The following is a 26,550-nucleotide window of genomic DNA, read 5'->3' as shown; positions in this document are numbered from 1 at the left end:
CGCCATTTGAGGGAAGGGGAGGTGTTGTCTTTTCCCCTTCATTTCTACTGCCTTTGATCAATGCTAAGACACTTCGGCATTAAGAACCTGTGCATTTTATTCTCTCTCAAATATGTGAAACTAACTGCATCATTCCTCATAACTATACAATTGTACATGACCATTACTCTATAGGAAGCTCCATAGCAATATATTTAAAAAAAATCCATGACGCTTGTATGTTTCTGTAATTGAAATCAAAATATTTTATTTTATGACGTGTCTATGGCTGTAAGTTGTTACAGTATGATATTTGTTTCAAACATTGTTCCCCCCTGCTGCTGTCTTGGTTGGACCAGGTCTCTCTTGATAAATGTAGTTTATCTCAATGAGAGTAACCTGGATAAATAAATGGGCACCAGTGTTGAGGCAGGTGCAGGAGAAGAAGCAAAAGAAGCGGGAAAGGAAGACATTGGAGGAAGTACAGTGCAGTCATCCATAAAGTAGAAAGCACTACTAAACTCCTCACCACAGTGTAGTGTTTCCTACTTTATGGATGAGTGTACTGTTGGCTACGGTGACAAAGACATAGCAACCAAAATGGCGCATGAAGAGAGAGACTGTTCACATACAGGAAGTGAGAAAAAGAGGAACCCGCTTTTTTCACATAGTGGTGGTGTGCGCAACTCAGAGTGTCACCCCCTACAGTTCACATGGGCTGTGCACCCACCCAACACTGAACAAAGCTGGAAAAACCTCATGCGTCTCCTTAAAAAAATGTGAGGCACTAAATGTGTTTTCGTATTACAATTCTGAACATTAAATGTTTTAAATGTCTCAAACTGTATAGATATACTAGTTTCCGTTGAACTGTAAATGGTCTGGTCCTTTAAAGAGGTCTTATCATTCTATGTTGTATCATTCTATGCTTTTGATTTAGAAATGTATGATGCATATTGATAAGTCTGTATTGGTAAGGGTATTGCAAAATTTGTGCTCAATAAAGAATGAAATAAAATGTGCATTTTTTGGTATTTTCTATAACTATATATATATATAACTATATATATATATATATATATATATATATATATATATATATATATATATATACATATATATATAACTACATTTGCATTTTGCATTTTTAACACCAAGTCAAAATCAAAATTCACATAATAATCCACAGCACAACTGCTTTTTATGTGAAAATATACTTTATTCCTGTAAAAAGATCCATATTGAAAGAAATCGCCACCATTTCAAGTCAACAAGTCCTCTGTGCACTACTTCTGAGTTATTGTTCCTCAATCAACAACACTGCCTCCACATGCAAAAAAAACATCTGAAAAACAATATTAACAAAATCAAAACAAAACATATTTAAAGGTGAGCTTTTCCAAAATGGGTAATACAAACCTTAAGATACAAAAGGTAAATCTTCCCCTTGTTTTCAAAAGAAAGCATATATACAGGTTAGGAAAGACAACAAAAAGTTCCATTCTCTGTATGAAAATATGATCATACCTTATAGTCCAAAGCCCCATAGTGCCGCACTTACAGTAACTTACAGCTAGCTGTAAATTATAATACACATACACACACAGACTCCTGACACTCCATAATACTCCACACTTGGCTTCCACTGCATCAATAATCAAATCAGATGACTAAAATATTGCAAACATAATGCCAAGTAACGTTAGACCTATACATAAATATGACGATAATAAATAAGGCCAAATATGGGTATAACAACATTATTATGCATGCAATCAATAAAGTAGTGTAAACAACATATTAAGACTAAACAGGTCTCGTAAGGCTAAATATTATGTCAACTATATCAAAATGCTTGCTAAGGGTTAAGGTCCTATTTAGATAGCAGAGCAGGAGCAGGGTAGATGTAGCCTGTGTGGAGACAGACATGGGCAGTAGTAGTACGCTCCTAAAGCTTGCAACAACAATGAATGCTACTAGCTTTCTGACTACAGATTAGAGCAGGTAGGTAGGGGAACATTGGTCCATTAAAGGCTGTGAAGGAATACAAATATCCACTGTAAATGTTCAGCCACTTTAAAGTACAACCCGACTCGCACAGTACAGCACTGATATCATCTCTGCTTTCTTACCAGGATTATTCAAGGCCAGCTCAAAAGTGGCGCAACCGATGTTTCCTAGTTTTCTGCTATTCGTTATGGTCCCTTTTACAGTGCCTTGCGAAATTATTCGGCCCCCTTGAACTTTGCGACCTTTTGCCCCATTTCCGGCTTCAAACATAAAGATATAAAACTGTATTTTTTTGTGAAGAATCAACAACAAGTGGGACACAATCATGAAGTGGAACGACATTTATTGGATATTTCAAACGTTTTTAACAAATCAAAAACTGAAAAATTGGGCGTGCAAAATTATTCAGCCCCTTTACTTTCAGTGCAGCAAACTCTCTCCAGAAGTTCAGTGAGGATCTCTGAATGATCCAATGTTGACCTAAATGACTAATGATGATAAATACAATCCACCTGTGTGTAATCAAGTCTCCGTATAAATGCACCTGCACTGTGATAGTCTCAGAGGTCCGTTAAAAGCGCAGAGAGCATCATGAAGAACAAGGAACACACCAGGCAGGTCCGAGATACTGTTGTGAAGAAGTTTAAAGCCGGATTTGGATACAAAAAGATTTCCCAAGCTTTAAACATCCCAAAGAGCACTGTGCAAGCGATAATATTGAAATGGAAAGAGTCTCAGACCACGGCAAATCTACCAAGACCTGGCCGTCCCTCTAAACTTTCAGCTCATACAAGGAGAAGACTGATCAGAGATGCAGCCAAGAGGCCCATGATCACTCTGGATGAACTGCAGAGATCTACAGCTGAGGTGGGAGACTCTGTCCATAGGACAACAATCAGTCGTATATTGCACAAATCTGGCCTTTATGGAAGAGTGGCAAGAAGAAAGCCATTTCTTAAAGATATCCATAAAAAGTGTCGGTTAAAGTTTGCCACAAGCCACCTGGGAGACACACCAAACATGTGGAAGAAGGTGCTCTGGTCAGATGAAACCAAAATTGAACTTTTTGGCAACAATGCAAAACGTTATGTTTGGCGTAAAAGCAACACAGATCAACACCCTGAACACACCATCCCCACTGTCAAACATGGTGGTGGCAGCATCATGGTTTGGGCCTGCTTTTCTTCAACAGGGACAGGGAAGATGGTTAAAATTGATGGGAAGATGGATGGAGCCAAATACATGACCATTCTGGAAGAAAACCTGATGGAGTCTGCAAAAGACCTGAGACTGGGACGGAGATTTGTCTTCCAACAAGACAATGATCCAAAACATAAAGCAAAATCTACAATGGAATGGTTCAAAAATAAACATATCCAGGTGTTAGAATGGCCAAGTCAAAGTCCAGACCTGAATCCAATCGAGAATCTGTGGAAAGAACTGAAAACTGCTGTTCACAAATGCTCTCCATCCAACCTCAGAGCTCGAGCTGTTTTGCAAGGAGGAATGGGAAAAAATGTCAGTCTCTCGATGTGCAAAACTGATAGAGACATACCCCAAGCGACTTACAGCTGTAATCGCAGCAAAAGGTGGCGCTACAAAGTATTAACTTAAGGGGGCTGAATAATTTTGCACGCCCAATTTTTCAGTTTTTGATTTGTTAAAAAAGTTTGAAATATCCAATAAATGTCGTTCCACTTCATGATTGTGTCCCACTTGTTGTTGATTCTTCACAAAAAAATACAGTTTTATATCTTTATGTTTGATGCCTGAAATGTGGCAAAAGGTCGCAAAGTTCAAGGGGGCCGAATACTTTCGCAAGGCACTGTAATTTGTAACACTGATAGAACTATACAATTAAAATAATACATAAATAAAACTCAAAACATTCATAGCATCAAAGAAACCAGATTTGCCTCCTCCAATGTCTGGAGTCAGGTGTGCTTAGACTCCGCCCTCTGCTGGGGCTAATCCAATGGGTCGCAAGCAATGTTCAGAAAGTTGCAGATAAAACTGTGGCCTATAGAACAGACATGTCTCACATAGGCTGTTATTAGGTAGAACATACTATGTTGTATATTTCGAGCTATTTCACCCCAATGAACACACCCCTGGTGTTTCATGCTTGGTATCTCCTCGTTATAGTAACGGATAAAGCACCTAATGTTTTGGCAAGAATCTCCCTCTGCGGTTCAACAGACACATTTTAGTGAGAGGAGGTGGCTCAACCGAGCAGAGCTGAGTGACTAAAACTAGTTGAACCTGAGAAATGATTAACATTTAACACCAGCCCTGTATTCAACACAACACACAAATAAAACCAACTTATTACATTTACTAACTTTGCCTGTCATTTGGACACCTTCAGAAAACTATTACTGCATATTATACTGGATGGAGCAGCTGGATCAAACAATGCAGCTACAGTGCATGAGTTGAGTTGTTAACCATGGTAGAATAAAATGAACACTTCCAAACGTTTTAGTGTTCATTGTCCTTACAACACTCCTAAAATGGAGGAAAATAAACATCTACACCGAAAGAATAAGGACAGACTCAAGACAGACCCTGGACTATACTATGAAAGTACAGTGACAGGAAATTACCCCATACACGCCCAGACATGCACGCACACGCGCGCACACGCACACACACACACAAGTATGAGTTCTGTGCGCCAACGTTAGACAGAAAGGCATAGATAGGTTTCAGTCTCGCCACCGTCAGTCTCGCTTTGTCTACACACTTCAGGAGGCCATAAAATCCATCCTTCCTCACACCAAAAACACAATTTACCAAACATACTCCACTTCAACACAAAGATCTAAAATAACTGACTTTATGGTTGTCAATCGTAATGAATGGACGGAGTTGTTAAACTTCCATTCAGCTATACTGTAGTGAGCTCATAATGAGTGAAAGTGTACAATTATCGTTAAAAACAATACTTTTGATATGAGACAGAGAGGGTCTCACTGACCAAACTGGTGTTTAAAATACAAAAAAACGGAAATGAGTTACCTTTGGTTTGTTCAACCATTCCTATGGGGAAAATTAATGGGGAAAGAACAGGGTTTTGGGATAAATAAATGCAGAAAATAAGGTCTGAGGTTAACACAAGCTTAGGAGATCTTATACTTTCTGTTCTATGAAATAATATCAGTCAGTTAACATAACCTTTATGAATTATGAAGCCTTAATGTGCTTTTTTTCCTAACATAAATGCTTGAAAGTTCACAAAAAGTGACATTAGCTGATGAAGATGATCTCATTAAAAAAAAACGTATAAGATCTCCTAAGCCTGTGTTTACCACAGATCCTATTTTCAACATTTATCCTAAAACCCTACAAAAACGTATTTAAAAACAATAATCTCCTCATAGGCTTTGTCCTACACACCATAGTGGAGTTAGTGCCTTAAAAAAATCCATTACTATTGATCTCTATTGACAGCTGGTATTATCAAGAAAGCCCATTGAAGCGGTATATTTAGCTGTATAATATCGGCCAAGGACAAGTTAGTGTATCTGTAGTGACAGAACACTCCAACTAAATGAACATAGACTAAGACAACGAAGACTGATAACAAACATGTAAAAGTGCTTTCAATAAGGGGGGGGGGGGGGGGTAAATGTCCCAAGTTTCAATCCTTCTTGCTGGATCCAAGCTTTTTGAAAAGCTTCTTCCCTTTGGAGAAGAAGCCTTTCTTTTTCTTGCCTGGTGGGGAGGCATCTGTCTGGTCTGTTTGTGAGGGTCTTTCTGGTGGAACGTCGGGTGGAGAGGTGCTGATTCTGGGGGCGGCTTGTCTTGGGGCTGGGTTGGGATAGTATGCACCTGGGCCAGGGTCCATGGAGGGGTCTATCATGGCTGCTGCTGCGGATGGATTCAGGTCTAGGTGGTGGATATATGTGTGGACTGGGCCAGTCAGCCCTGTCTGTAGGGGTGAATGTGGAACCTCCTCTGGTGTTGTCTGCTCCATGGAGGTGCTCGGGCTCACCTTGGGGAGGGAAACCATGCAAACAGAGTATAAGAAAATAAAACTTTCTGATCATTTGTTTCCTTATTGTTATCAGGATTCTACTGAATCTGTCTATCCAAATAAAACTGTTAAGTAACAAACTATCAACAACAATCCTACTAAGAGTCAGTAATGTACAGTGTACATTAACTGATTCAACTAACATCAACACGCAACAGAGAAAACATTTGACTCTCTAAAAGCTAAACGTGTTAAAGATCAGGGAGTCTAAAAATAATCATGGAGGCCAAGGGATACAGGAGAACGGTTGGGTAGGGAATGGATAAGCGGAGAATACCCAGATGTTCAGAAATCTCAACCCATCAACACACCACCCTGGGCCTGACCTCATGAACATGGGCACCCAAAAGACAGGACACTACACATACTAGTACTGGTACGGTAGGAAGGATAATGATAAAGAGTAGCACAAGGCGGAGGGAGTAGGGTGCACTAGTTGCTAGCACTCTGCTGGGAGGGTGTTTCCGCCCCAGAGACACTTACGCTCAAGTCTTAAAGTGCACAGTTCGTTTTTGCTTCTGCAAAAGGCCATGCAGGAAACAGAAGGAGAAAAGAAATGTAAAAACAGAACGGAAATTATAGAGACAACCAAAAAAAGACAAATGCATACAACGACTAAAAAAGCATAGATATGAAAACAAAATGAAAAGGGAATATTTTGGAAAATGGTCGATAATAAAGTGCATAGAAAGATGGGCAGTCTTCTGCAACATCAAATGCTGTGTGGGGGATCCACCTTCACAAAAACACAAAAATGTTCATGCTTCTATTTGTGCTTTGAGAGGCAACGGGCTAGAAACATTTTTGGCAATTAGGCCATCATTAGTGTTTGGCCACAAAGCAGTTGGTGATGTACTGTACACATGTATCCACAGTGTCATAGGCGTAACCCGTACACAGACGCACCTGTAATTCTCTCCTGGGCTCTGCTAGAGGCGGAGGCTGAGGGTCAGGTGGTGGGGCTTTCCGAGGAGCCTCTGGCATAGCCTGCAGGAAGTTAGACGGGACCAGGCCTTTGTGTCCGTTTAGGTCGCCCTGGAAACACCCGCATACACATTAGACACCGACATCACATATAACCTTTACTGTAGTCAATCTAAAAAGACGGTCTGCTAGCCTGTCTGTTCATCAGCTACAACACTACTACTGTTCTACTACAAGAACAACTAATGTTACTACTATCTAATCCAACAGCTTCCCTTGTCATTCAAATTGTCATGCCTTTAAAGTGTTGAAACGGTATAAAAAAGAGAGTGCTTACAACCTTCTCAGAGTTTTTGTGTACATGAGAGATAGCTGCATTGTTCTCTTTGGAAAAGGTGTATGCTTGTACACTTACATAGAAGAAGCCATCATCGTCCATGTCACCAAACACATAAATGACGTCCCCGGCACTGAAGGTCAGCTCCGCCTGCAGAGGACGATAGAGAAGACCAGATTCAGATTAACTTTATTATCCCACCAGGGGGAAATGAATTTGGTCATGTGCTTAAAAAGACATGGAAACACAGAATCTACACAAAGTAATTCAATTAAAGTGCTATAGCTACACATTCAAATTGAACATGTAATTTGCTGTATACTTGAGGGACCAACAGACGATGCATTACACATATATCTCTGTTTTGATTTTCTTTTGAAGAAGTCTCTTTCCCCTTGTCCGGCTGCTGCTGTGACAGAGTTTTGAGTGAAAGGGATGAGAACTGTCGAATTATCCTCCCCGCCGTCTTGATCAAGCTCTGAAGCTTGATTTGGTCTTGCACTCGCATGTTTCCAATCACGCATATCAGACCAAAGGACAGTACACTCCGCATAACAGATTTCTAAAACATGTAAGATATGGCGGTCTACATTAAAATGGTTAAGTTTGCGTGAAAAAAAATTTCTCTGTTGCAATTTCTTAATCTTTGCAAAGGCACGGTCATTGTGGTCACTCTATCGACTGATTCCCCATTGATCTTCGTAGGGGGTAGTGGAGTTTTTCCTTCCAATTTAGTTTTTTTAACGTTTATTTCAAGAAAGCGCTCCACTGGACGAACTGCCATTTCTCTGTCAAAACCTTGAGGAGAGGCTTGGGTTTGGGTAGAGAAAACCCACAACAGCTGTGTCATCTGCAAATTGAGAGTATTTGTGACCCGATTCAGGAAAGTAGGCGTATGTCGCAAGTCACGACTTCACAGGAGGGCTGTTTGAACGTCATTTTTATTTTTTATTGGCATAAATGCCTTCTCGAACATGTTTACTTTCATGTGCCTTAATATCAAACTTGTATACCATCTGTAAATACAAATAAAATTGTTAAAAACTACGAGCCTAGTTGGTTTAGCCACAGAAAAAGCGAGCAACATTCCTGCTAGCCATGATTGGCTGAGATAATGAGTGGGCTGGACATGCCGAGAGATGTGTTTGGATTGGTCTGCCATATAGCACGCGTCTGTCTATTGGAGCTGGTCAGTATGTCTAGGTAATCGTGTCAGACGCTGATTTTTATGTATAGCGTATTAATGTATCGTGTAGTAAAACTGCATAAACCTAATGTCAAGTTAAAGTGTACTGTTAGCTAGCTAACATTATGTGTTAGCTAGCTAACAGTTTTGAAATCAGTGGAATTCGAGTATGATAGCTAAGAAGATGGAGAACACACCAGTCTGGATTACATTGTCAAACTAAGGGCCACCATGCATGAGTCAGACAGGAGATGCTTCCAACCATGATGTATATTGGTAAGATGTCTAGCAAGCAACATTTTCAGATATTACACGTTTCTAATTTTGACAGAAAGTGATTTCAAGTGTATTGTTAGCTAGCTAATGTTAGCTGGCTCGGTCGCTAGCTAACATTGTGTATGATCTTACTCTTCGTAGACACATTTGCTTTACTAATTAAAGCCATAGAACCTGGTTGGTTAGCTACCTGCAGATTCATGCAGGATAGTAACATCATGAGTTGTGATTATGGTCCATTGTTTAGCTAGCTACATGTCTTAACAAAAGACTCCATGCAAGTATGCATTTCAATAGAATGTAACCGCAACTGTTGGTAGACGTACTAGCTGGTAAATTTGCTCCGGCTATCTAACTTACTCCGATTTCAGACCACAGGTAAGATAGACTATCTAGCTAGCTAGATTTTCAGATATTACACATTTCAGATTTTGAGAGAAAGTGGTTTTATTTAAAGTGTACTGTTAGCTAGTTAACAATAGCTGGCTGGGTCGCTAGCTAACATTATGTGTATGATTCTTCGTATTTCAAACACATTTGCTTGACTAGTTATAGCCATAGAACCTGGTTGGTTAGCCACCTGCAGATTCATGCAGGGTAGTAATGTCAGGAGTTGTGATTTTTTTTAATTTTTTTAAATTCACCTTTATTTAACCAGGTAGGCTAGTTGAGAACAAGTTCTCATTTACAACTGCGACCTGGCCAAGATAAAGCATAGCAGTGTGAACAGACAACACAGAGTTACACATGGAGTAAACAATTAACAAATCACAGTAGGAATAGGCGGAAAAAAAAAAAAAAAAAAAAAAGAGTATATACATTGTGTGCAAAAGGCATGAGGAGGTAAGCAAATAATTACAATTTTGCAGATTAACACTGGAGTGATAAATGATCAGATGGTCATGTGCAGGTAGAGATACTGGTGTGCAAAAGAGCAGAAATGTAAATAAATATAAACAGTATGGGGATGAGGTAGGTAAATTGGGTGGGCTATTTACCGATAGACTATGTACAGCTGCAGCGATCGGTTAGCTGCTCAGATAGCAGATGTTTGAAGTTGGTGAGGGAGATAAAAGTCTCCAACTTTAGCGATTTTTGCAATTCGTTCCAGTCACAGGCAGCAGAGAACTGGAACGAAAGGCGGCCAAATGAGGTGTTGGCTTTAGGGATGATCAGTGAGATACACCTGCTGGAGCGCGTGCTACGGGTGGGTGTTGCCATCGTGACCAGTGAACTGAGATAAGACGGAGCTTTACCTAGCATGGACTTGTAGATGACCTGGAGCCAGTGGGTCTGGCGACGAATATGTAGCGAGGGCCAGCCGACTAGAGCATACAGGTCGCAGTGGTGGGTGGTATAAGGTGCTTTAGTAACAAAACAGATGGCACTGTGATAAACTGCATCCAGTTTGCTGAGTAGAGTATTGGAAGCTATTTTGTAGATGACATCGCCGAAGTCGAGGGTCGGTAGGATAGTCAGTTTTACTAGGGTAAGTTTGGCGGCGTGAGTGAAGGAGGCTTTGTTGCGGAATAGAAAGCCGACTAGATTTGATTTTAGATTGGAGATGTTTGATATGAGTCTGGAAGGAGAGTTTACAGTCTAGCCAGACACCTAGGTACTTATAGATGTCCACATATTCTAGGTCGGAACCATCCAGGGTGGTGATGCTAGTCGGGCGTGCGGGTGTAGGCAGCAAACGGTTGAAAAGCATGCATTTGGTTTTACTAGCGTTTAAGAGCAGTTGGAGGCCACGGAAGGAGTGTTGTATGGCGTTGAAGCTCATTTGGAGGTTAGATAGCACAGTGTCCAAGGAAGGGCCGGAAGTATACAGAATGGTGTCGTCTGCGTAGAGGTGGATCAGGGAATCGCCCGCAGCAAGAGCAACATCATTGATATATACAGAGAAAAGAGTCGGCACGAGAATTGAACCCTGTGGCACCCCCATAGAGACTGCCAGAGGACAGGACAACATGCCCTCCGATTTGACACACTGAACTCTGTCTGCAAAGTAGTTGGTGAACCAGGCAAGGCAGTCATTAGAAAAACTGAGGCTACTGAGTCTGCCGATAAGAATATGGTGATTGACAGAGTCGAAAGCCTTGACCAGGTCGATGAAGACGGCTGCAGAGTACTGTCTTTTATCGATGGCGGTTATGATATCGTTTTTATTTTACCTTTATTTAACCAGGCAAGTCAGTTAAGAACACATTCTTATTTTCAATGACGGCCTAGGAACAGTGGGTTAACTGCCTGTTCAGGGGCAGGGGTTTAGTACCTTGAGCGTGGCTGAGGTGCACCCGTGACCCGCACCCGTGACCCGTGACCGGCTCGGAAACCAGATTGCACAGCGGAGAAGGTACGGTGGGATTCGAGATGGTCAGTGACCTGTTTGTTGACTTGGCTTTTGAAGACCTTAGATAGGCAGGGCAGGATGGATATAGGTCTGTAACAGTTTGGGTCCAGGGTGTCTCCCCCTTTGAAGAGGGGGATGACTGCGGCAGCTTTCCAATCCTTGGGGATCTCAGACGATATGAAAGAGGTTGAACAGGCTGGTAATAGGGGTTGCAACAATGGCGGTGCATAGTTTCAGAAATAGAGGGTCCAGATTGTCAAGCCCAGCTGATTTGTACGGGTCCAGGTTTTGCAGCTCTTTCAGAACATTTGCTATCTGGATTTGGGTAAAGGAGAACCTGGAGAGGCTTGGGCGAGTAGCTGCGGGGGGGGGGGGGGGGGGGGGGGGGGATGTTGGTCCATTGTTTAGCTAGCTAACTAGCTACATGTCTTAACCAAAGACTGCACTCTACTTTTGACAAAGTATTTTCATTTCAATTTAGCGTACTGTTAGCTAGCTAGCTATCATTAGCTGGCTGGCTTGCTAACTAACGTTACACCTTGCTCTGGTATTAATTGCTAGCTATCTAGCTACATTTCTTAACAAAATACTCTCGTCTTAGTGTGCCAGAGCACAGAATAACTGATTAATTTTTGAACGCTCAACACCCGTTGAATATGTCCAGTGTCAGTAAACGTCGGCAATAAAGCGTAATTAAATTGTTGCCAGCAGCACAATTACAGTCACCAACGCTGTGGATAACATGAAATTTGCCTAACCAGCTCTGCTAGGGGGAGTAAAATGGTCAGAGTGAGAGAACACTCTCATTATGTGTCTGGAAGTAACTAGCCAATGTTAGCCAGTTAGCTTGGGTGCTTGACTGTCATTGTGAGGTCAGAGCTTTCGGAACAACACTACTTATTGGCCAGAGCATCCAGTGTGCGCTCTGAATTTACGAATGGACAATCTGACAGCACAGTTGCAGTCACCAACATTCTGGATAACATAACAGCCTAACCAGCTCTACTAAGGTGAGTAATGTTCAGTGAGCTGTTCTTGCTCTCTTAGATGTCTGGAAGTAGCTGGAAAGTTAGTACAGAACGCACGGATCAACCCTTAAAGAGATGGGTGGAGCTAAGGCTTAAGAGGCTGTCAACAATGCTGAATGGGTGTAGACACAACGGCTCTCCAATAGTAATACCACAATTTTCTCAAAAGTGAGTTTACAAGTTGATCAACTTTCAAAGCAGAATTACTTTCCCATTACTTCCTCAAATGCAGTTTATTATTACTACTTTTATCCAATGTAAAAAAAAAAATGAAATTCAAATGTTGCTACATAAGGCGGTGAGTCACATTTGTGGGCTGAGTCAGAGGCTTGACAATCATTTGTGTACAGTGTGTACAGTATTGGTGAAAGTACGCAACCTTGAGGGGCTTCTGCATTAACCGTTCTAGATGTAGAGATGGCGGAGTTAAACTTCACTTGTTGAGTACAGTTCACAAGGAAACTATTAATCCACTTGATCAGTAGAGAGTTGACACCTAAATTCACCAGATTATCTACCAGTAGGTGTGGTTGGATGGTGTTAAACGCGCTACTGAAGTCAATGAATAACATTTTCTCTAGGCTATTTGCCTTTTCTTAATGTTTGTAGATATTGTTCAACATGACCAGTAACGCATCATCAACACCCCTGGAGACACGGTAGGCAAATTGGTTTGGATCTAATTGGGATGAGAAACCAGAGAGAATTTGTTTTTTCAAAAAATGTCATAGGTCAAGATGTCAAGGCTACAGGGCGTAAATCGTTATTTTCTTTTGGCCTGTTGTTTTTAGCTACTGGGACAATCAGCAACTTATTCCATAAGTCTGGAATTATCCCACTGTCCAGTGACAGCTGGAACAGCTTCTGGAACGGTAATGCGAGCTGGTCTGCGCATGCCTGAAGTGCCTTGTTGCTAATGCCGTCTGGACCATATGATTTTCGTGGGTTGACACGTTGAAAGTATTGCTTGACGTCATTCACAGAGATCTGTAAATCAACAGCTGGTATGCTGTCTATACTGTCAAAGGAGACTTTTCTCTGCGATGTAAAATCACACGTCAAACCTATAATAGAAACTGTTCAAATAATTTGCAAAAGTAAGATCATTTGACGGTCATACAATGTTATTGGTTTGTAGCCCTTGCCAGGCTTTCCTACTGTCCTTGAAAAGGTTTTCTAATGTGTCTGTGTTGGCTGCCTTGCACTTCTTGATTTTGCTTTTGAGTTGCCTCTGAAGATTTTTCCTTTCCCCTTTACTGACACCTGATTTAAACACTTGTTTTTTTCTGATTGAGGAGCCCTTTTAATTCCAGAGTTACCCACAATGTATTATTGTGGAACATGTTGACTTTATTTTTGGGAATAACGAGATCCTCACAGAAACTAATGTACTCAGAGACAGTATCCGCTGCCCCTTCCAGGTCATCAGCGCTGTCCATCAGGACCACCCAGTCAGTGGACTCAAAACAGTCCTGCAGGGCTTTAGTAGCTTCACGAGTCCAGCTTTCAATCTCCACCTTTTTAGCCTTCTCTCACTGCAAACACGGTTTGTAGACTGGGATGAGCTGAACCCCCAAGATTGGGTAGTGCCTTGGAAAAATACGCACCTGGGATGTTACCATAACAGAGGTCCAGACAGGCTTAATTTTGGGTAGAACATGTAACATATTGCTGGTATGATGGTAAATGTTCAGATAGAATGCACATGTTACATTTTCCCACAATTAGCTTTACTGCTTCAGGTGACTCTGTCTCAGCCTGGGATACAAGTTTATGGATCAAGCCATGGATCAAGTTGGCAGCTATTTGGGTGTCAATGGTTACAATAGGACTATAGTAGGCAGTACCCTCGTTAAGTTACAGTTTTAACAGTGGTCAAGTAGGCTACTGTGACTATTTGATCATAATGTAGGCCAACCAGAATGGCCTACCATCAAAAACAATGGAAAAAATATATTCCATAACATTTTAACATGGAAATAGCTGTTCTATTATTCAACCTACAGTAGCAGCCAATGTGTGGTGTTCAATGTAGGTCTACATTCCATGAGACTTGTTTATCTGTTTTTCCACTTGTCCTTCAGACAAGGTGGCTGAACATTTTGTGTTGTTTGATGCAAGAAACCACTTCACAAAATAAAACACATCATTATTCCCATACCATTATTACAGAGAATCAGACTAATTATGCTACCCTCTGCCTATTGGCTACTTAGCTTATTCAAACCTGTCTCAAAATACAATAATACCCCTTTAAGACAAAAAAACGCTCTTTACAAAACTTTTCAAAGATGGCTAGAAATGCACGTTTAGTGTTCTTGTCGGAAGCAATCACTCCCCCGTTGCAGGGGAGTGAACTATAACTGGGCTAATAACTCACTAACTAGCAAATTATATGAACAAATGTGCACACGTTGCTACTTGTAGCTCTCGCTTGGATCTCTAACAAGCACATCCACTCACGACTGCTCATGCTATAAACACAGTCCAGTTCAAAGTGAATGGCACAGATCAATATATGGCAATGTTCTGTTTGCATATAGGCCTAGTGCAGCTCTGATTGGTTATGGCACACTGGAGAATACGGGCCTGAGTCGTGCCTGTCAATGCAATAGAATCCTACTCCAATGTGCTTTGCCTACAACAAAATCTCTTGGATAGTTCATTTTGTTTTGGTACTGTACGTTGCATTCAAAGTGTCTAATATATTGCATTGATTCGATCACATTTCCCACAGTAAAAGGAAATATTGATAGGTGTTAACTAACAGAGAAAACTCTAGAAAGTTGAGTGAAGTTCAATCTTCTGCTTCTCAGCATCAACTGATCTTTCTTCTGCACGGCAGTTCCGGGGAACATTGCAAACAATAGAACGCTATTGTTACAGCTTTATTGTCAATTGAATCAGAAATGTGTACTTTGCTCTTTTAAAAATGTTACTATAGCACAAGCCTTTTTTGTTACAGGGACTATCATGTCGCTTACCTCAATGTCAGCGTTGGGAGAACTCTCTCGAGGGTCGTAGTCAAAGATGGCCTTCATCCTGCGAGGAACGGGACCTGCTGGGTTCGCCATGGCAACACCAGACTGGCTGGGATCTGTCGATCCAACACAGAAATACAGAGTCAAATTTCGGACCAGATTTTTTACAATTTCTGAGTGGCACACCCTGTTCATTTGAACCTCCATGTCAGCATGCAGTTCATAGTAACTCAGAATCATGCAGTGCATAGCTAGCTTCACACCATCACAGGGAAAACCAAGATTAAAAGATTAACAATAGCAGTGGTTGGCTTTGATGATGATGTTTTTGGCCCATTTCCTTGCAGGCAAGCAAGATGGTGAGGGTCACATAAGAGTCACGCCAGTTTAGCCTGTTTTCACTCGACAGTTAGTGAACTGTAAGTGCAAAACATGAAAAGACATGAGAGTTCATGTAGTGATGTCACTTAGAAAATAAAATTAAACAGGGTTAGGAGGATAATGGAGATGGAGAAGAGGGAAATGCATTTAAGGAGATCATCATCATCATTATCACCACCAGGCAAGCAGACAATGTTTCCCCTAAGTTTAATTTCCAGCTGTGGTGGCAGAAGTAGCGAGGAGGAGGGGGTGAGGGGGGAAAATCAAGGACAGTTTAATTTAATTTCAATGACATCCCCAGTCAAGTCTATATTAACCCCAAAAATGATTTAGCTAGTGTAACGTTACTGTATTTTAGCTAACAATTATTATAGTGCATTCGGAAAATATTTCTGACCCCTTCACTTTTTCCACATTTTGTTACAGCCTTATTATCAAAAATGTCCCCCTCAATCTACAAACAATATCCCATAATGACAAAGCAAAAACAGGTTATTACAAATGTTTGCAAATGTATAAAAAAAAAAAAACGGAAATATCACAGAAGTATTCAGACCCTTTACTTAGTACTTTGTTGAAGCACCTTTGGCAGCGATTACAGCCTCGAGTCTTCTTGGGTATGACACTACAAGCTTGGCGCACCTGTATTTGGGGAGTTTCTCACATTCTTCTCTGCAGATCCTCTCAAGCTCTGTCAGGTTAGATGGGGAGCGTAGCTGCACAGCTATTTTCAGGTCTCTCCAGAGATGTTCAAGTTCCTCATGGTCAGAGTCCTCCTAGCGGGCTGTCATGTGCCTTTTACTGAGGACTGGCTTCCCTCTGGTCACTCTACCATAAAGGCCTGATTGGTGGAGTGCTGCAGAGATGGTTGTCCTTCTGGAAGGTTCTCCCATCTTCACAGAGGAACTCTGGAGCTCTGTCAGAGTGACCAGCAGGGTTCTTGGTCACCTCCCTGACCAAGGCTCTTCTCCCCCGATTGCTTAGTTTGGCCTGGCGGCCAGCTCTAGCAAAGTAGTGGTGGTTACAAACTTCTTCCATTAAAGAATGATGGAGGCCATTGTGTTCTTGGGAACCTTCATTTTTGGTACCCTTCCCCAGAACTGTACATCAACACAATCCTGTTTCAAAGCTCTACGGACAATTCCTTCAACCTCATGGCTTGGTTTTTGCTCTGACATGCATTGTCAACTGTGGGACCTTATATAGACAGCTGTGTGCCTTTACAAATCATGTCAAATTAATTGAATTTACCACAGGTGGACTTCAATCAAGTTGTAAAAATATCTAAAGGAAACAGGATGCACCTGAGCTCAATTTCTAGTCTCATAGCAAAGGGTTTGAATACTTATGTAAATAAGGTATCTGTTTTTTATTTTCAATCAATTTGCAAACATTTCTAAAAACCTGATTGATGAGGATATTTTTAATTTCATCCATTTTAGAATACGCCTGTAATGTAACAAAATGTGGGAAAAGTCAAGGGGTCCGAAGGCACTGTACATACATCTATTAACAGAGTTGGCTTCACTTCCAGGATTACAAGCTATCTAGCTAGTTACCTTGAAGGTTTTTCGGATGACCTGATGAGAATCTGAGGAAGATCTGTAACTTGATGTCACTCTGATGTTGAAAGCTTGTCTCGGCAGAAATGTTAATTATTTGTATAATTCTTATTGGGAGTGGCGGTACGCCACTGCTAAATTAATATAGGATTAATATAGGAGAAACACAGACAGACCTTGGTGGCAGCAGGATAAGGCATGAGACAGATTTAGAGAGGTCTCATGTTAATGATGTCGTCAAGTGTAATGCATGGGTCGTTCAACAAAATGAGTCCGTTAGAGTCCCTTTGATATTGTAAGTAGAAATTGTGCACCAATATTGAATTTTAAAAGATGGTTATATATATTAAATGAAGTGTCCTGTAATATAGAATACATGGAACATTCGATAAATCAGATATTTTATATGAATTAAGACTTTCTAGTGCCAAATTCAGCATTTTGACGTGCCCCTGGGCAGCCTCTGTTACTTATAGGAATATTTTAACCCACTTAACCATAACATTTCTCCAAGTTTTCACAATCACTGTAAAGCCCTAGTTGTTTGGAAGCTAAGGAATTGCTTGTATTAATGTCTACATTTGTATGACAAGCATTTTCCATTATAGACATCTTAATGCACACTTTTAAATTATATCAAATGAACTGAAAATAACAGTTACAAAAATTATATATAAAAACAATATTATTCCATAAAATATATATATTTTTAGGGATGCATGATATATCGGTGAACATATCGGAATTGGCCGATATTAGCTAAAAATGCCAACATCGGTATCTAGTTTAACGCCGATGCTAAAAACCGATGTCAAAGCTGCCATGCATACCTATATAACGTTGGTACATGACGTAATGACGCCACATAAAATTTTGCGCTACACGTGCAACACAGCATTCCTAACCTAGCCCACAATGTCTGCTGTGTGGATCAAGCAGTCAACAAGTCGAGCAGTCATATGAAACAGTAAGAACATTTCAGCGAGACAACTCAAAGGCGAAATCCATTAAAGCCAAGATAATGGAATTCATTGCCCTTGACAATCAACCGTTCTCTGTTGTGGGTGATGTTGGCTTTCGCCGACTGGTCAAGCACCGGTACACACTACCAAGTGCACTATTTTTCAGATGTTGCCCTACCGGAGTTACACAGTAATAGCGTCACTGCTATTAGCTTCACGACATACATAATACATACATACTATGGAACGCCGTTTGGGTCTTTGTGCATCAAAAAGGATACAGTAGCACTGTCAAAGTAGTACAAAAAAAGTCTGCAAACATGCAAACACCGGCCACGAACGATGCATGTTGGTAATAAAGCATAATTTGTTCGACAGCAACTTCTGGGGTACCTAGCTAGCACCAATACAACAAGCCTGAAAAAACAATGACCAGTAGAAACTGCAGTCATGTTCATTATTCTTAGCAATGATTTAGGAATCCTTGTAAGTATTAGCTAGGTTGCCACTTGTTGTTCGCCTACTGAAACACATCTCCTTCGCATTGAGATGATCAGGCTGTTGATTGTGGCCTGTGGAATGCTGTCCCATACCTCAATGGCTGTTTGAAATTGCTGGATATTGGCGGGAACTGGAACACACGGTCATAGAGCATCCCAAACATGCTCAACGGGTGACATGTCAGGTGAGTATGCAGGCCATGGAAGAACTGGGACATTTTCAGCTTCCAGGAATTGTGTACAGATGGGGCCGTGCATTACCATGCTGAAACATGAGGTGATGGAGGCACAACAATGGGCCTTAGGATCTCATTACGGTATCACTGTGCATTCAAATTCCCATCGATAAAAGGCAATTGTGTTTGTTATCCGTAGCTTATGCCTGCCCATACCATAACCCCATCATCACTATGGGGCACTCTGTTCAGTGTTGACATCAGCAAACCGCTCTCCCACACAACGCCATACACGTGGTCTGCAGTTGTGAGGCCGGTTGGACGTACTGTCAAATTCTTTAAAACAACGTTGGAGGCGGCTTATGGTAGAGAAATTAACATTCAATTCCCTGGCAACAGTTCTGGTGGACAATCCTGCAGTCAACAGACCAATTGCCAATTCTGGCATTGTGTTGTGTGACAAAACTGCACATTTTAGAGTGGCCTTTTGTTGTCTCCAGCACAAGGTCCACCTGTGTAATGATCATGCTGTTTAATCAGTCTCTTGATATGCCACACCAGATGGATGGATTATCTTGGCAAAGAAGAATTGCTCACTAAGAGCGATGTAAACAAATTTGGGATCATTTATTTCAGCTCATGAAAGATGGGACCAACAGTTTACGTGTTGCATTTTTATTTTTGTTCATTGTACATATAATTTTGTCCTTGAAACATTTTATTGAAATACTGTAGAATTAATTCCTATGGAGGACTGCTCCTTCTGGGGAGTGCTAATATTGCGTACAGTGGCTTCAAGCTTCTCATTGGCCATTACATAGCATCAGCAATCCACGGTTTATACACATTATTGGTGTCGAAGCAGGTGAGCTGGTTCTACTCCTTTTGGACATTTCCTGGTGTTTTGGTCAAGCAAAAGACATCAACCCTGTTACCCATAGATAGACAGGCTAAACATGTTATAACAACTTACATTTTTGTGTGATTCCTGTTACACATAACAATATTCTATTCCCCCAGACGCAAGGCGATTTCTGGCTGATTTAAGATGAAAGATGACTATGTTACTTTATTTGACACTTACTATATAAATGGGAAAACATGTTTTTTATTGAACATGTGCTCTTGATGGCAGAATGTAAACAATTGGTGAATGTTTTTTTGCACAAAGTTACACTACCCAAAAGGTACTCATTTCATGGATCGACTCACTTGCAGGTATCAGGTGGAGGCTAGAGCAGTTAGAGAAAGGTTTAGAGAGGTCTCATAATGATGATGTCATGTGTATCTTGTCTAATACATGCAGGTTTTCAGTCGATGCTAGAGAGGGCGTCCCTTCATGCTTGTGAGGCAGAAAGAGAGAGAGCCAATGATGGATACATTACAAACCTTGACTGGAGGATTCTAAGCTATCCTCCCTCATTGCAGTAGACTCAACTGGAAGAGTAGATAGGGATGGGAGTGGGGTAGGGTGGGGAGAGAGAAGCAGGTTAAAGCATTTCACTCTGGTCCTAATTGGCTCTGACACACTCAGTAGTACAACCAAATCAAAACGTAGAAACCAAAGCCAACCCTAGAGAGAGCAGCCTGAGGCCAGATATGATATCAGACAGTCACACAGGAGTAGACAGAGGCACAGATAGATGGAGGAGATCAGAGGGGATGCTGAAGAGTGGGACCGCACTGAAACTATGGCATCTCCTATATCCAAATGCTTTAACCATGCATATAAGTGCATTAATAAAAGTGTTAGGCCTAATTTTCAACAACAAAAAAACGACCTACTACATCTCAGTCTATGGCAGATCATTATAATGTTCTGTATATTTAATACTGTGAATCCACAAATCCCCTCTGGTCAGTGAGCAAGAAGGAGTGTGATAGAGAGAGAAAAAAAGGCAGACCAAGGGAAGAGTGGGCAAGAGGAAAGGAGAAAGGAGAGAGAGAAAGCCAGTCAGCAGCGACAGCGAGACACACCTTTCTTGGATCGTCTCGGTTTCGGCGGTGGGACAGGCCGACGCGGAAGCTTTGCATGTGAGCGAGTGCCTTTATGGAGTTTTAAAAAGGGAAACCAAATTTGAAACCATAAAGAAAAACACAGACAGACAGAGACACCAAATCGTGAAGAAGCAGACCAGACAAGAGACAGAATGAGTTTTGAAGGCCGTAAAAAGCCATTTTAAAAACCAACCAACCAATAATAATAAAAAGCGAACAGAACACAGCAGGTGAGACCAAGTGGAAGTGAAAGGGCTAAAACATCTGCAGAGATCATTGTGGGGGAACGATAAGCTGGAAATAGAAGCACATTGTTTGTCAGCTTGATCTAGTTGGCAGGGTGGGTAATGCTGTGTGTGGTTCCTGAGGGTGTGTGTGTGCGCCTGTGTGTGTGTATGTGGGGGTCCAAAGCAATTAGCTCCCAGAGCTTATTACACTAACTAAAGTGATTTGCATGACACAGAGTCGATGAAAAACTAAGAGAATTAGGCTTGGCAAAAGCTGAAGCTGGGATGATTATCCTAAAACAGTCAGTGACACAATCAAGTCTAAGTGAAGACAAACTACGAGAGCATACAAAGCAGATCGGCTGAACTACAGAGGGGTATCCTACGAATCAATTTTGAAGAGACAGTGAGGTAACTTTGGTTAACTCTGAGTTCAATGTGGGATAACCAGTCATACGAATGTGGCTCACTTTCTAGTCAGGTACAGTGGGGAGAACAAGTATTTGATATACTGCCGATTTTGCAGGTTTTCCTACGTACAAAGCATGTAGAGGTCTGTAATTTTTATCATAGGTACACTTCAACTGTGAGAGACGGAATCTAAAACAAAAATCCAGAAAATCACATTGTATGATTTTTAAGTATAAAATAAAATTAATTAGCATTTTATTGCATGACATAAGTATTTGATCACCTACCAACCAGTAAGAATTCCGGCTCTCACAGACCTGTTAGTTTTTCTTTAAGAAGCCCTCCTGTTCTCCACTCATTACCTGTATTAAATGCACCTGTTTGAATTTGTTACCTGTATAAAAGACACCTGTCCACACACTCAATCAAACAGACTCCAACCTCTCCACAATGGCCAAGACCAGAGAGCTGTGTAAGGACATCAGGGATAAAATTGTAGACCTGCACAAGGCTGGGATGAGCTACAGGACAATAGGCAAGCAGCTTGGTGAGAAGGCAACAAATGTTGGCGCAATTATTAGAAAATGGAAGAAGTTCAAGATGACGGTCAATCACCCTCGGTCTGGGGCTCCATGCAAGATCTCACCTCGTGGGGCATCAATGATCATGAGGAAGGTGAGGGATCAGCCCAGAACTACACGGCAGAACCTGGCCAATGACCTGAAGAGAGCTGGGACCACAGTCTCAAAGAAAACCATTAGTAACACACTACGCCGTCATGGATTAAAATCCTGCAGCGCACGCAAGGTCCCCCTGCTCAAGCCAGCGCATGTCCAGGCCCGTCTGAAGTTTGCCAATGACCATCTGGATGATCCAGAGGAGGAATGGGAGAAGGTCATGTGGTCTGATGAGACAAAAAGAGCTTTTTGGTCTAAACTCCACTCGCCATGTTTGGAGGAAGAAGAAGGATGAGAACAACCCCAAGAACACCATCCCAACCGTGAAGCATGGAGGTGGAAACATCATTCTTTGGGGATGCTTTTCTGCAAAGGGGACAGGACGACTGCACCGTACTGAGGGGAGGATGGATGGGGCCATGTATCGTGAGATCTTGGCCAACAACCTCCTTACCTCAGTAAGAGCATTGAAGATGGGTCGTGGCTGGGTCTTCCAGCATGACAACGACCCGAAACACCAAGCCAGGGCAACTAAGGAGTGGCTCTGTAAGACGCATCTCAAGGTCCTGGAGTGGCCTAGCCAGTCTCCAGACCTGAACCCAATAGAAAATCTTTGGAGGGAGCTGAAAGTCCGTATTGTCCAGCAACAGCCCCGAAACCTGAAGCATCTGGAGAAGGTCTGTATGGAGGAGTGGGCCAAAATCCCTGCTGCAGTGTGTGCAAACCTGGTCAAGAACTACAGGAAACGTATGATCTCTGTAATTGCAAACAAAGGTTTCTGTACCAAATATTAAGTTCTACTTTTCTGATGTATCAAATACTTATGTCATGCAATAAAATGCAAATTAATTACTTAAAAATCACACAATGTGATTTTCTGGATTTTTTTAGATTCCGTCTCTCACAGTTCAAGTGTACCTTTGATAAAAATTACAGACCTCTACATGCTTTGTAAGTAGGAAAACCTGCAAAATCGGCAGTGTATCAAATACTTGTTCTCCCCAATGTATATTTCTATGGTAACGAATCCTCCAGAACAAACCTGCTCCGGGGCAGGCTAACTCAGGGATAACTCTACTTATCCTGAATGAAGTATCAGAGGACCAATAAAATCAGATTCCCTCCCTCTTGCAAAGATTGCATTATCATCCCCTTCATTTGAGAAAGACAGATTAAATCATTTTTGTATCAAATATTTTTTTGTGTGTAAAAAAAAAATAGTGAAATGTTAAAACACCAAGTCATTTAGTAATGACAGAAAACATTTTAAACTTCACGCACAGTAAAACTTTCGTATGACAAATACAATTATTATGATACAATTTAGAGGTCGACCGATTAATCGGAATGGACGATTAATTAGGGCCGATTTCATGTTTTCATAACAATCGGTAATTGCCATTTTTGGACACCGATTATGGCCGATTACATTGCACTCCACGAGGAGACTGCGTGGCAGGCTGACTACCTGTTACGCGAGTGCAGCAAGGAGCCAAGGTAAGTTGCTAGCTAGCATTAAACTTATCTTATAAAAAACAATCAATCTTAACATAATCACTGGTTAACTACACATGGTTGATGATAGTACTAGTTTATCTAGCTTGTCCTGCGTTGCATATAATCGATGCGGTGCCTGTTAATTTCTCATCGAATCACAGCCTACTTCGCCAAACGGGTGATGATTTAACAAGCGCATTTGCGAAAAAAAGCACTGTCGTTGCACCAATGTACCTAATGTACCATAAACATCAATGCCTTTCTTTAAAATCAATACACAAGTATATATTTTTAAACCTGCATATTTAGTTAATATTGCCTGCTAACATGAATTTCTTTTAAGTAGGGAAATTGTGTCACTTCTCTGGCGTTCTGTGCAAGCACAGTCAGGGTATATGCAGCAGTTTGGGCCGCCTGGCTCGTTGCGAACTGTGTGAAGACCATTTCTTCCTAACAAAGACCGTAATTAATTTGCCAGAATTGTACATAATTATGACATAACATTGAAGGTTGTGCAATGTAACAGTAATATTTAGACTTAGGGATGCCACCCGTTAGATAAAATACGGAACGGTTCCGAATTTCACTGAAAGAAACGTTTTGTTTTCGAAATGATAGTTTCCGGACTTGACCATATTAATGACCTAAGGCTCGTATTTCTGTGTGTTATTATGTTATAATTAAGTCTATGATTTGATATAGCAGTCTGACTGAGCAGTGGTAGGCAGCAGCAGGCTTGTAAGCATTCATTCAAACAGCACTTTCCTGCATTTGCCAGCAGCTCTTCAAGCTTTGAGCTGTTTATGACTTCAAGCCTATCAACTCCCGAGATTTAGACTGGTGTAGCCGAAATGAAATGGCTAGCTAGTTTGCGGGGAGCGCGCTAATAGTGTTTCAATCAGTGACGTCACTTGCTCTGAGACCTTGAAGTAGTTGTTCCTCTTGCTCTGCAAGGGCCGCGGCTTTTGTGGAGCGATGGGTAACGATGCTTCGAGGGTCGCTGTTGTTGATGTGTGCAGAGGGTCCCTGGTTCGAGGCGAGGAGAGGGACAGAAGCTATACTGTTACACTGGCAATACTATAGTGCCTAAAAGAACATCCAATAGTCAAAGGTATATGAAATACAAATGATATAGAGAGAAATAGTCCTATAATTCCTATAATAACTACAACCTAAACTTCTTACCTGGGAATATTGAAGACTAATGTTAAAAGCTTTCATACCTTCTCACGTTCTGAGCAAGGAACTTAAACGTTAGCTTTTTTACATGGCACATATTGCAGTTTTACTTTCTTCTCCAACATTTTGTTTTTGCATTATTTAAACCAAATTGAACATGTTTCATTATTTATTTGAGGCTAAATTGATTTTATTGATGTATTATATTAAGTTAAAATAAAAGTGTTCATTCAGTATTGTTGTAATTGTCATTATTACAAATAAAAAATATATATGAAAAAAAAATTAAAAAAAATAATAATAAATCGCCCGATTAATCGGTCTGGGCTTTTATTGGTCCTCCAATAATCGGTATCGGCATTGAAAAATCATAATCGGTCGACCTCTAATACAATTATTTTATCGATAGGAGTGGGAAACAAGGTGCTCATGCATTGATAAGCACACCAAAGAGAAGAAGGCATTTCTAAAAGACCATTTCACACCATAGCCTTTTGAATTTGCAAGATAACTTTTGCTTCATTTTGATTTCGGCACAAATTAAAACGTGGCACTGACTTTCCCATTAATAAATGCTTCAGCATTGTCTCAATGAAGAGTTCGGTGTTCGACTAACCACGTGGGATATGCACGTGCAGTTACAAGCCTGCTAGAGTTAGCGGCGTGTATATGGATGAAGCCTGAGCTGGAATGTGAGGCTACTTGAAGCTGGTTAGCTTTAGAAAACCCTGAGTAGATCTTGCTTGCTCAGTAGGATACCCCTCAGATTATATATTTTCTTCGCATTTTGAATTTAATCAAATAGTGCAATTTGGCCAGTTTTGTTAATTCTTACAAAGTAAATGGGTCAATTACAGTAAAAAGTTAATAGGTCAAATTAATGTTTTCCATTAACTAAGACGCAGCTGCTGTTTTACCGGTTGTGAGGATTTCCCCCAACAGATTGTGGTGAAGAAACAGACTTTTGCTTTCATTTCAAATTATTCAAGTTTGAAGTACAGTATATTATCGAGTCACAGCTGGTTGATTTCAAGACTAGTAAGAGAGGAGTAAAAAATAAAAATAGTTATGAAACTCACAACATCTGACACTTCACCCTAATGGTCATAGCTACAGTATTTCTGTATTGCCATTTTTACTTTCTTTCACTTCCACTCCACAACATGGACAATGGAGATTTCATTAAAACAAAACGACAAAGAACCTACCCACACCTGCTGAAAAGTGTTAGACCGCAGTTGGTGCATATTTTAAAGTGAAGTGTACAGGCTGACAACATCAATACAAACCATTGAGCTGACACCAAACAGAAAGAATAATACAATTCAACTGTACTTGATTGATTGTTTGATTACATGGGCAGTGGGTAACTTGGATCAGAGAAGGGCCCTGTTAAATTGGACACTTGTGGGATGAACCCTGCTGGGATTGGCTGTTGATATGATTGACAGATGTAAAACCCTTTGATGATTGACTGGTGCTGTTACTGACAGTTGTGCCTACCTATCTTCTCCATGTTTGCGTGGGTAGACAGGAAGCCCTGCTGCAGGAGTGTCTCTCTGGTCTCCTCATCCTCCACCTGAATCTCAGACACCATGTTACACGGTACGTAACCGTGACGACCATTCAATTCACCGTGGTAGAACCCGTCTGAGTCTTTATCTCCGTAGATCTGTACAGGATAATGGAGGATGGGGAAGGTGAAGAGAGAAAACAAGATGGCTGCCGTTAGGTTGCGCTATTACTGTCTTAACTTATTAATAGAAGAAGCTTAACATGGATAAACGTTTTGCCTTGAACAGCCTATAATTAATGATAGATTAGATGAGAGAGTGTGTAAAACATGGTGCTAGGGATATCACTATTC

At 41.0% G+C, this 26,550-nt stretch overlaps 1 protein-coding gene and 1 long non-coding RNA gene across 2 annotated transcripts in view; both read right to left on the bottom strand.

Moving 5' to 3' along the window:
- Nucleotides 1–929: 929 nt before the first annotated feature.
- LOC149979230 (uncharacterized) lies at nt 930–1,213 on the bottom strand. Its single transcript, XR_016485150.1, has 2 exons — nt 1,094–1,213; nt 930–1,039 (listed from the first exon to the last, which is right to left on the bottom strand). It is a non-coding gene; the product is annotated as an uncharacterized LOC149979230 (long non-coding RNA).
- A 2,942-nt stretch (nt 1,214–4,155) lies between these two features.
- LOC110537838 (peripheral-type benzodiazepine receptor-associated protein 1) overlaps nt 4,156–26,550 on the bottom strand; it is a 174,203-nt gene continuing 151,808 nt past the window's right edge. Inside the window, exons 25-31 of the mRNA XM_036937863.2 lie at nt 26,187–26,355; nt 20,672–20,740; nt 20,084–20,131; nt 15,117–15,229; nt 7,368–7,439; nt 6,935–7,063; nt 4,156–5,986 (exon numbers count right to left, since the gene is read on the bottom strand). Coding sequence (XP_036793758.2) covers nt 5,633–5,986; nt 6,935–7,063; nt 7,368–7,439; nt 15,117–15,229; nt 20,084–20,131; nt 20,672–20,740; nt 26,187–26,355 — 954 coding nt within the window. The 3' untranslated portion in view covers nt 4,156–5,632. The remainder of the gene's footprint in view (nt 5,987–6,934; nt 7,064–7,367; nt 7,440–15,116; nt 15,230–20,083; nt 20,132–20,671; nt 20,741–26,186; nt 26,356–26,550) is intronic.

This window comes from Oncorhynchus mykiss, chromosome 12 (genome assembly GCF_057628025.1).
Source record: "Oncorhynchus mykiss isolate SJ-2025 chromosome 12, ASM5762802v1, whole genome shotgun sequence".
NCBI classification, from domain to species: domain Eukaryota; kingdom Metazoa; phylum Chordata; class Actinopteri; order Salmoniformes; family Salmonidae; genus Oncorhynchus; species Oncorhynchus mykiss.
Note: the sequence above shows the minus strand (reverse complement) of the source record. Positions and strands in the feature narration are given on the sequence as shown.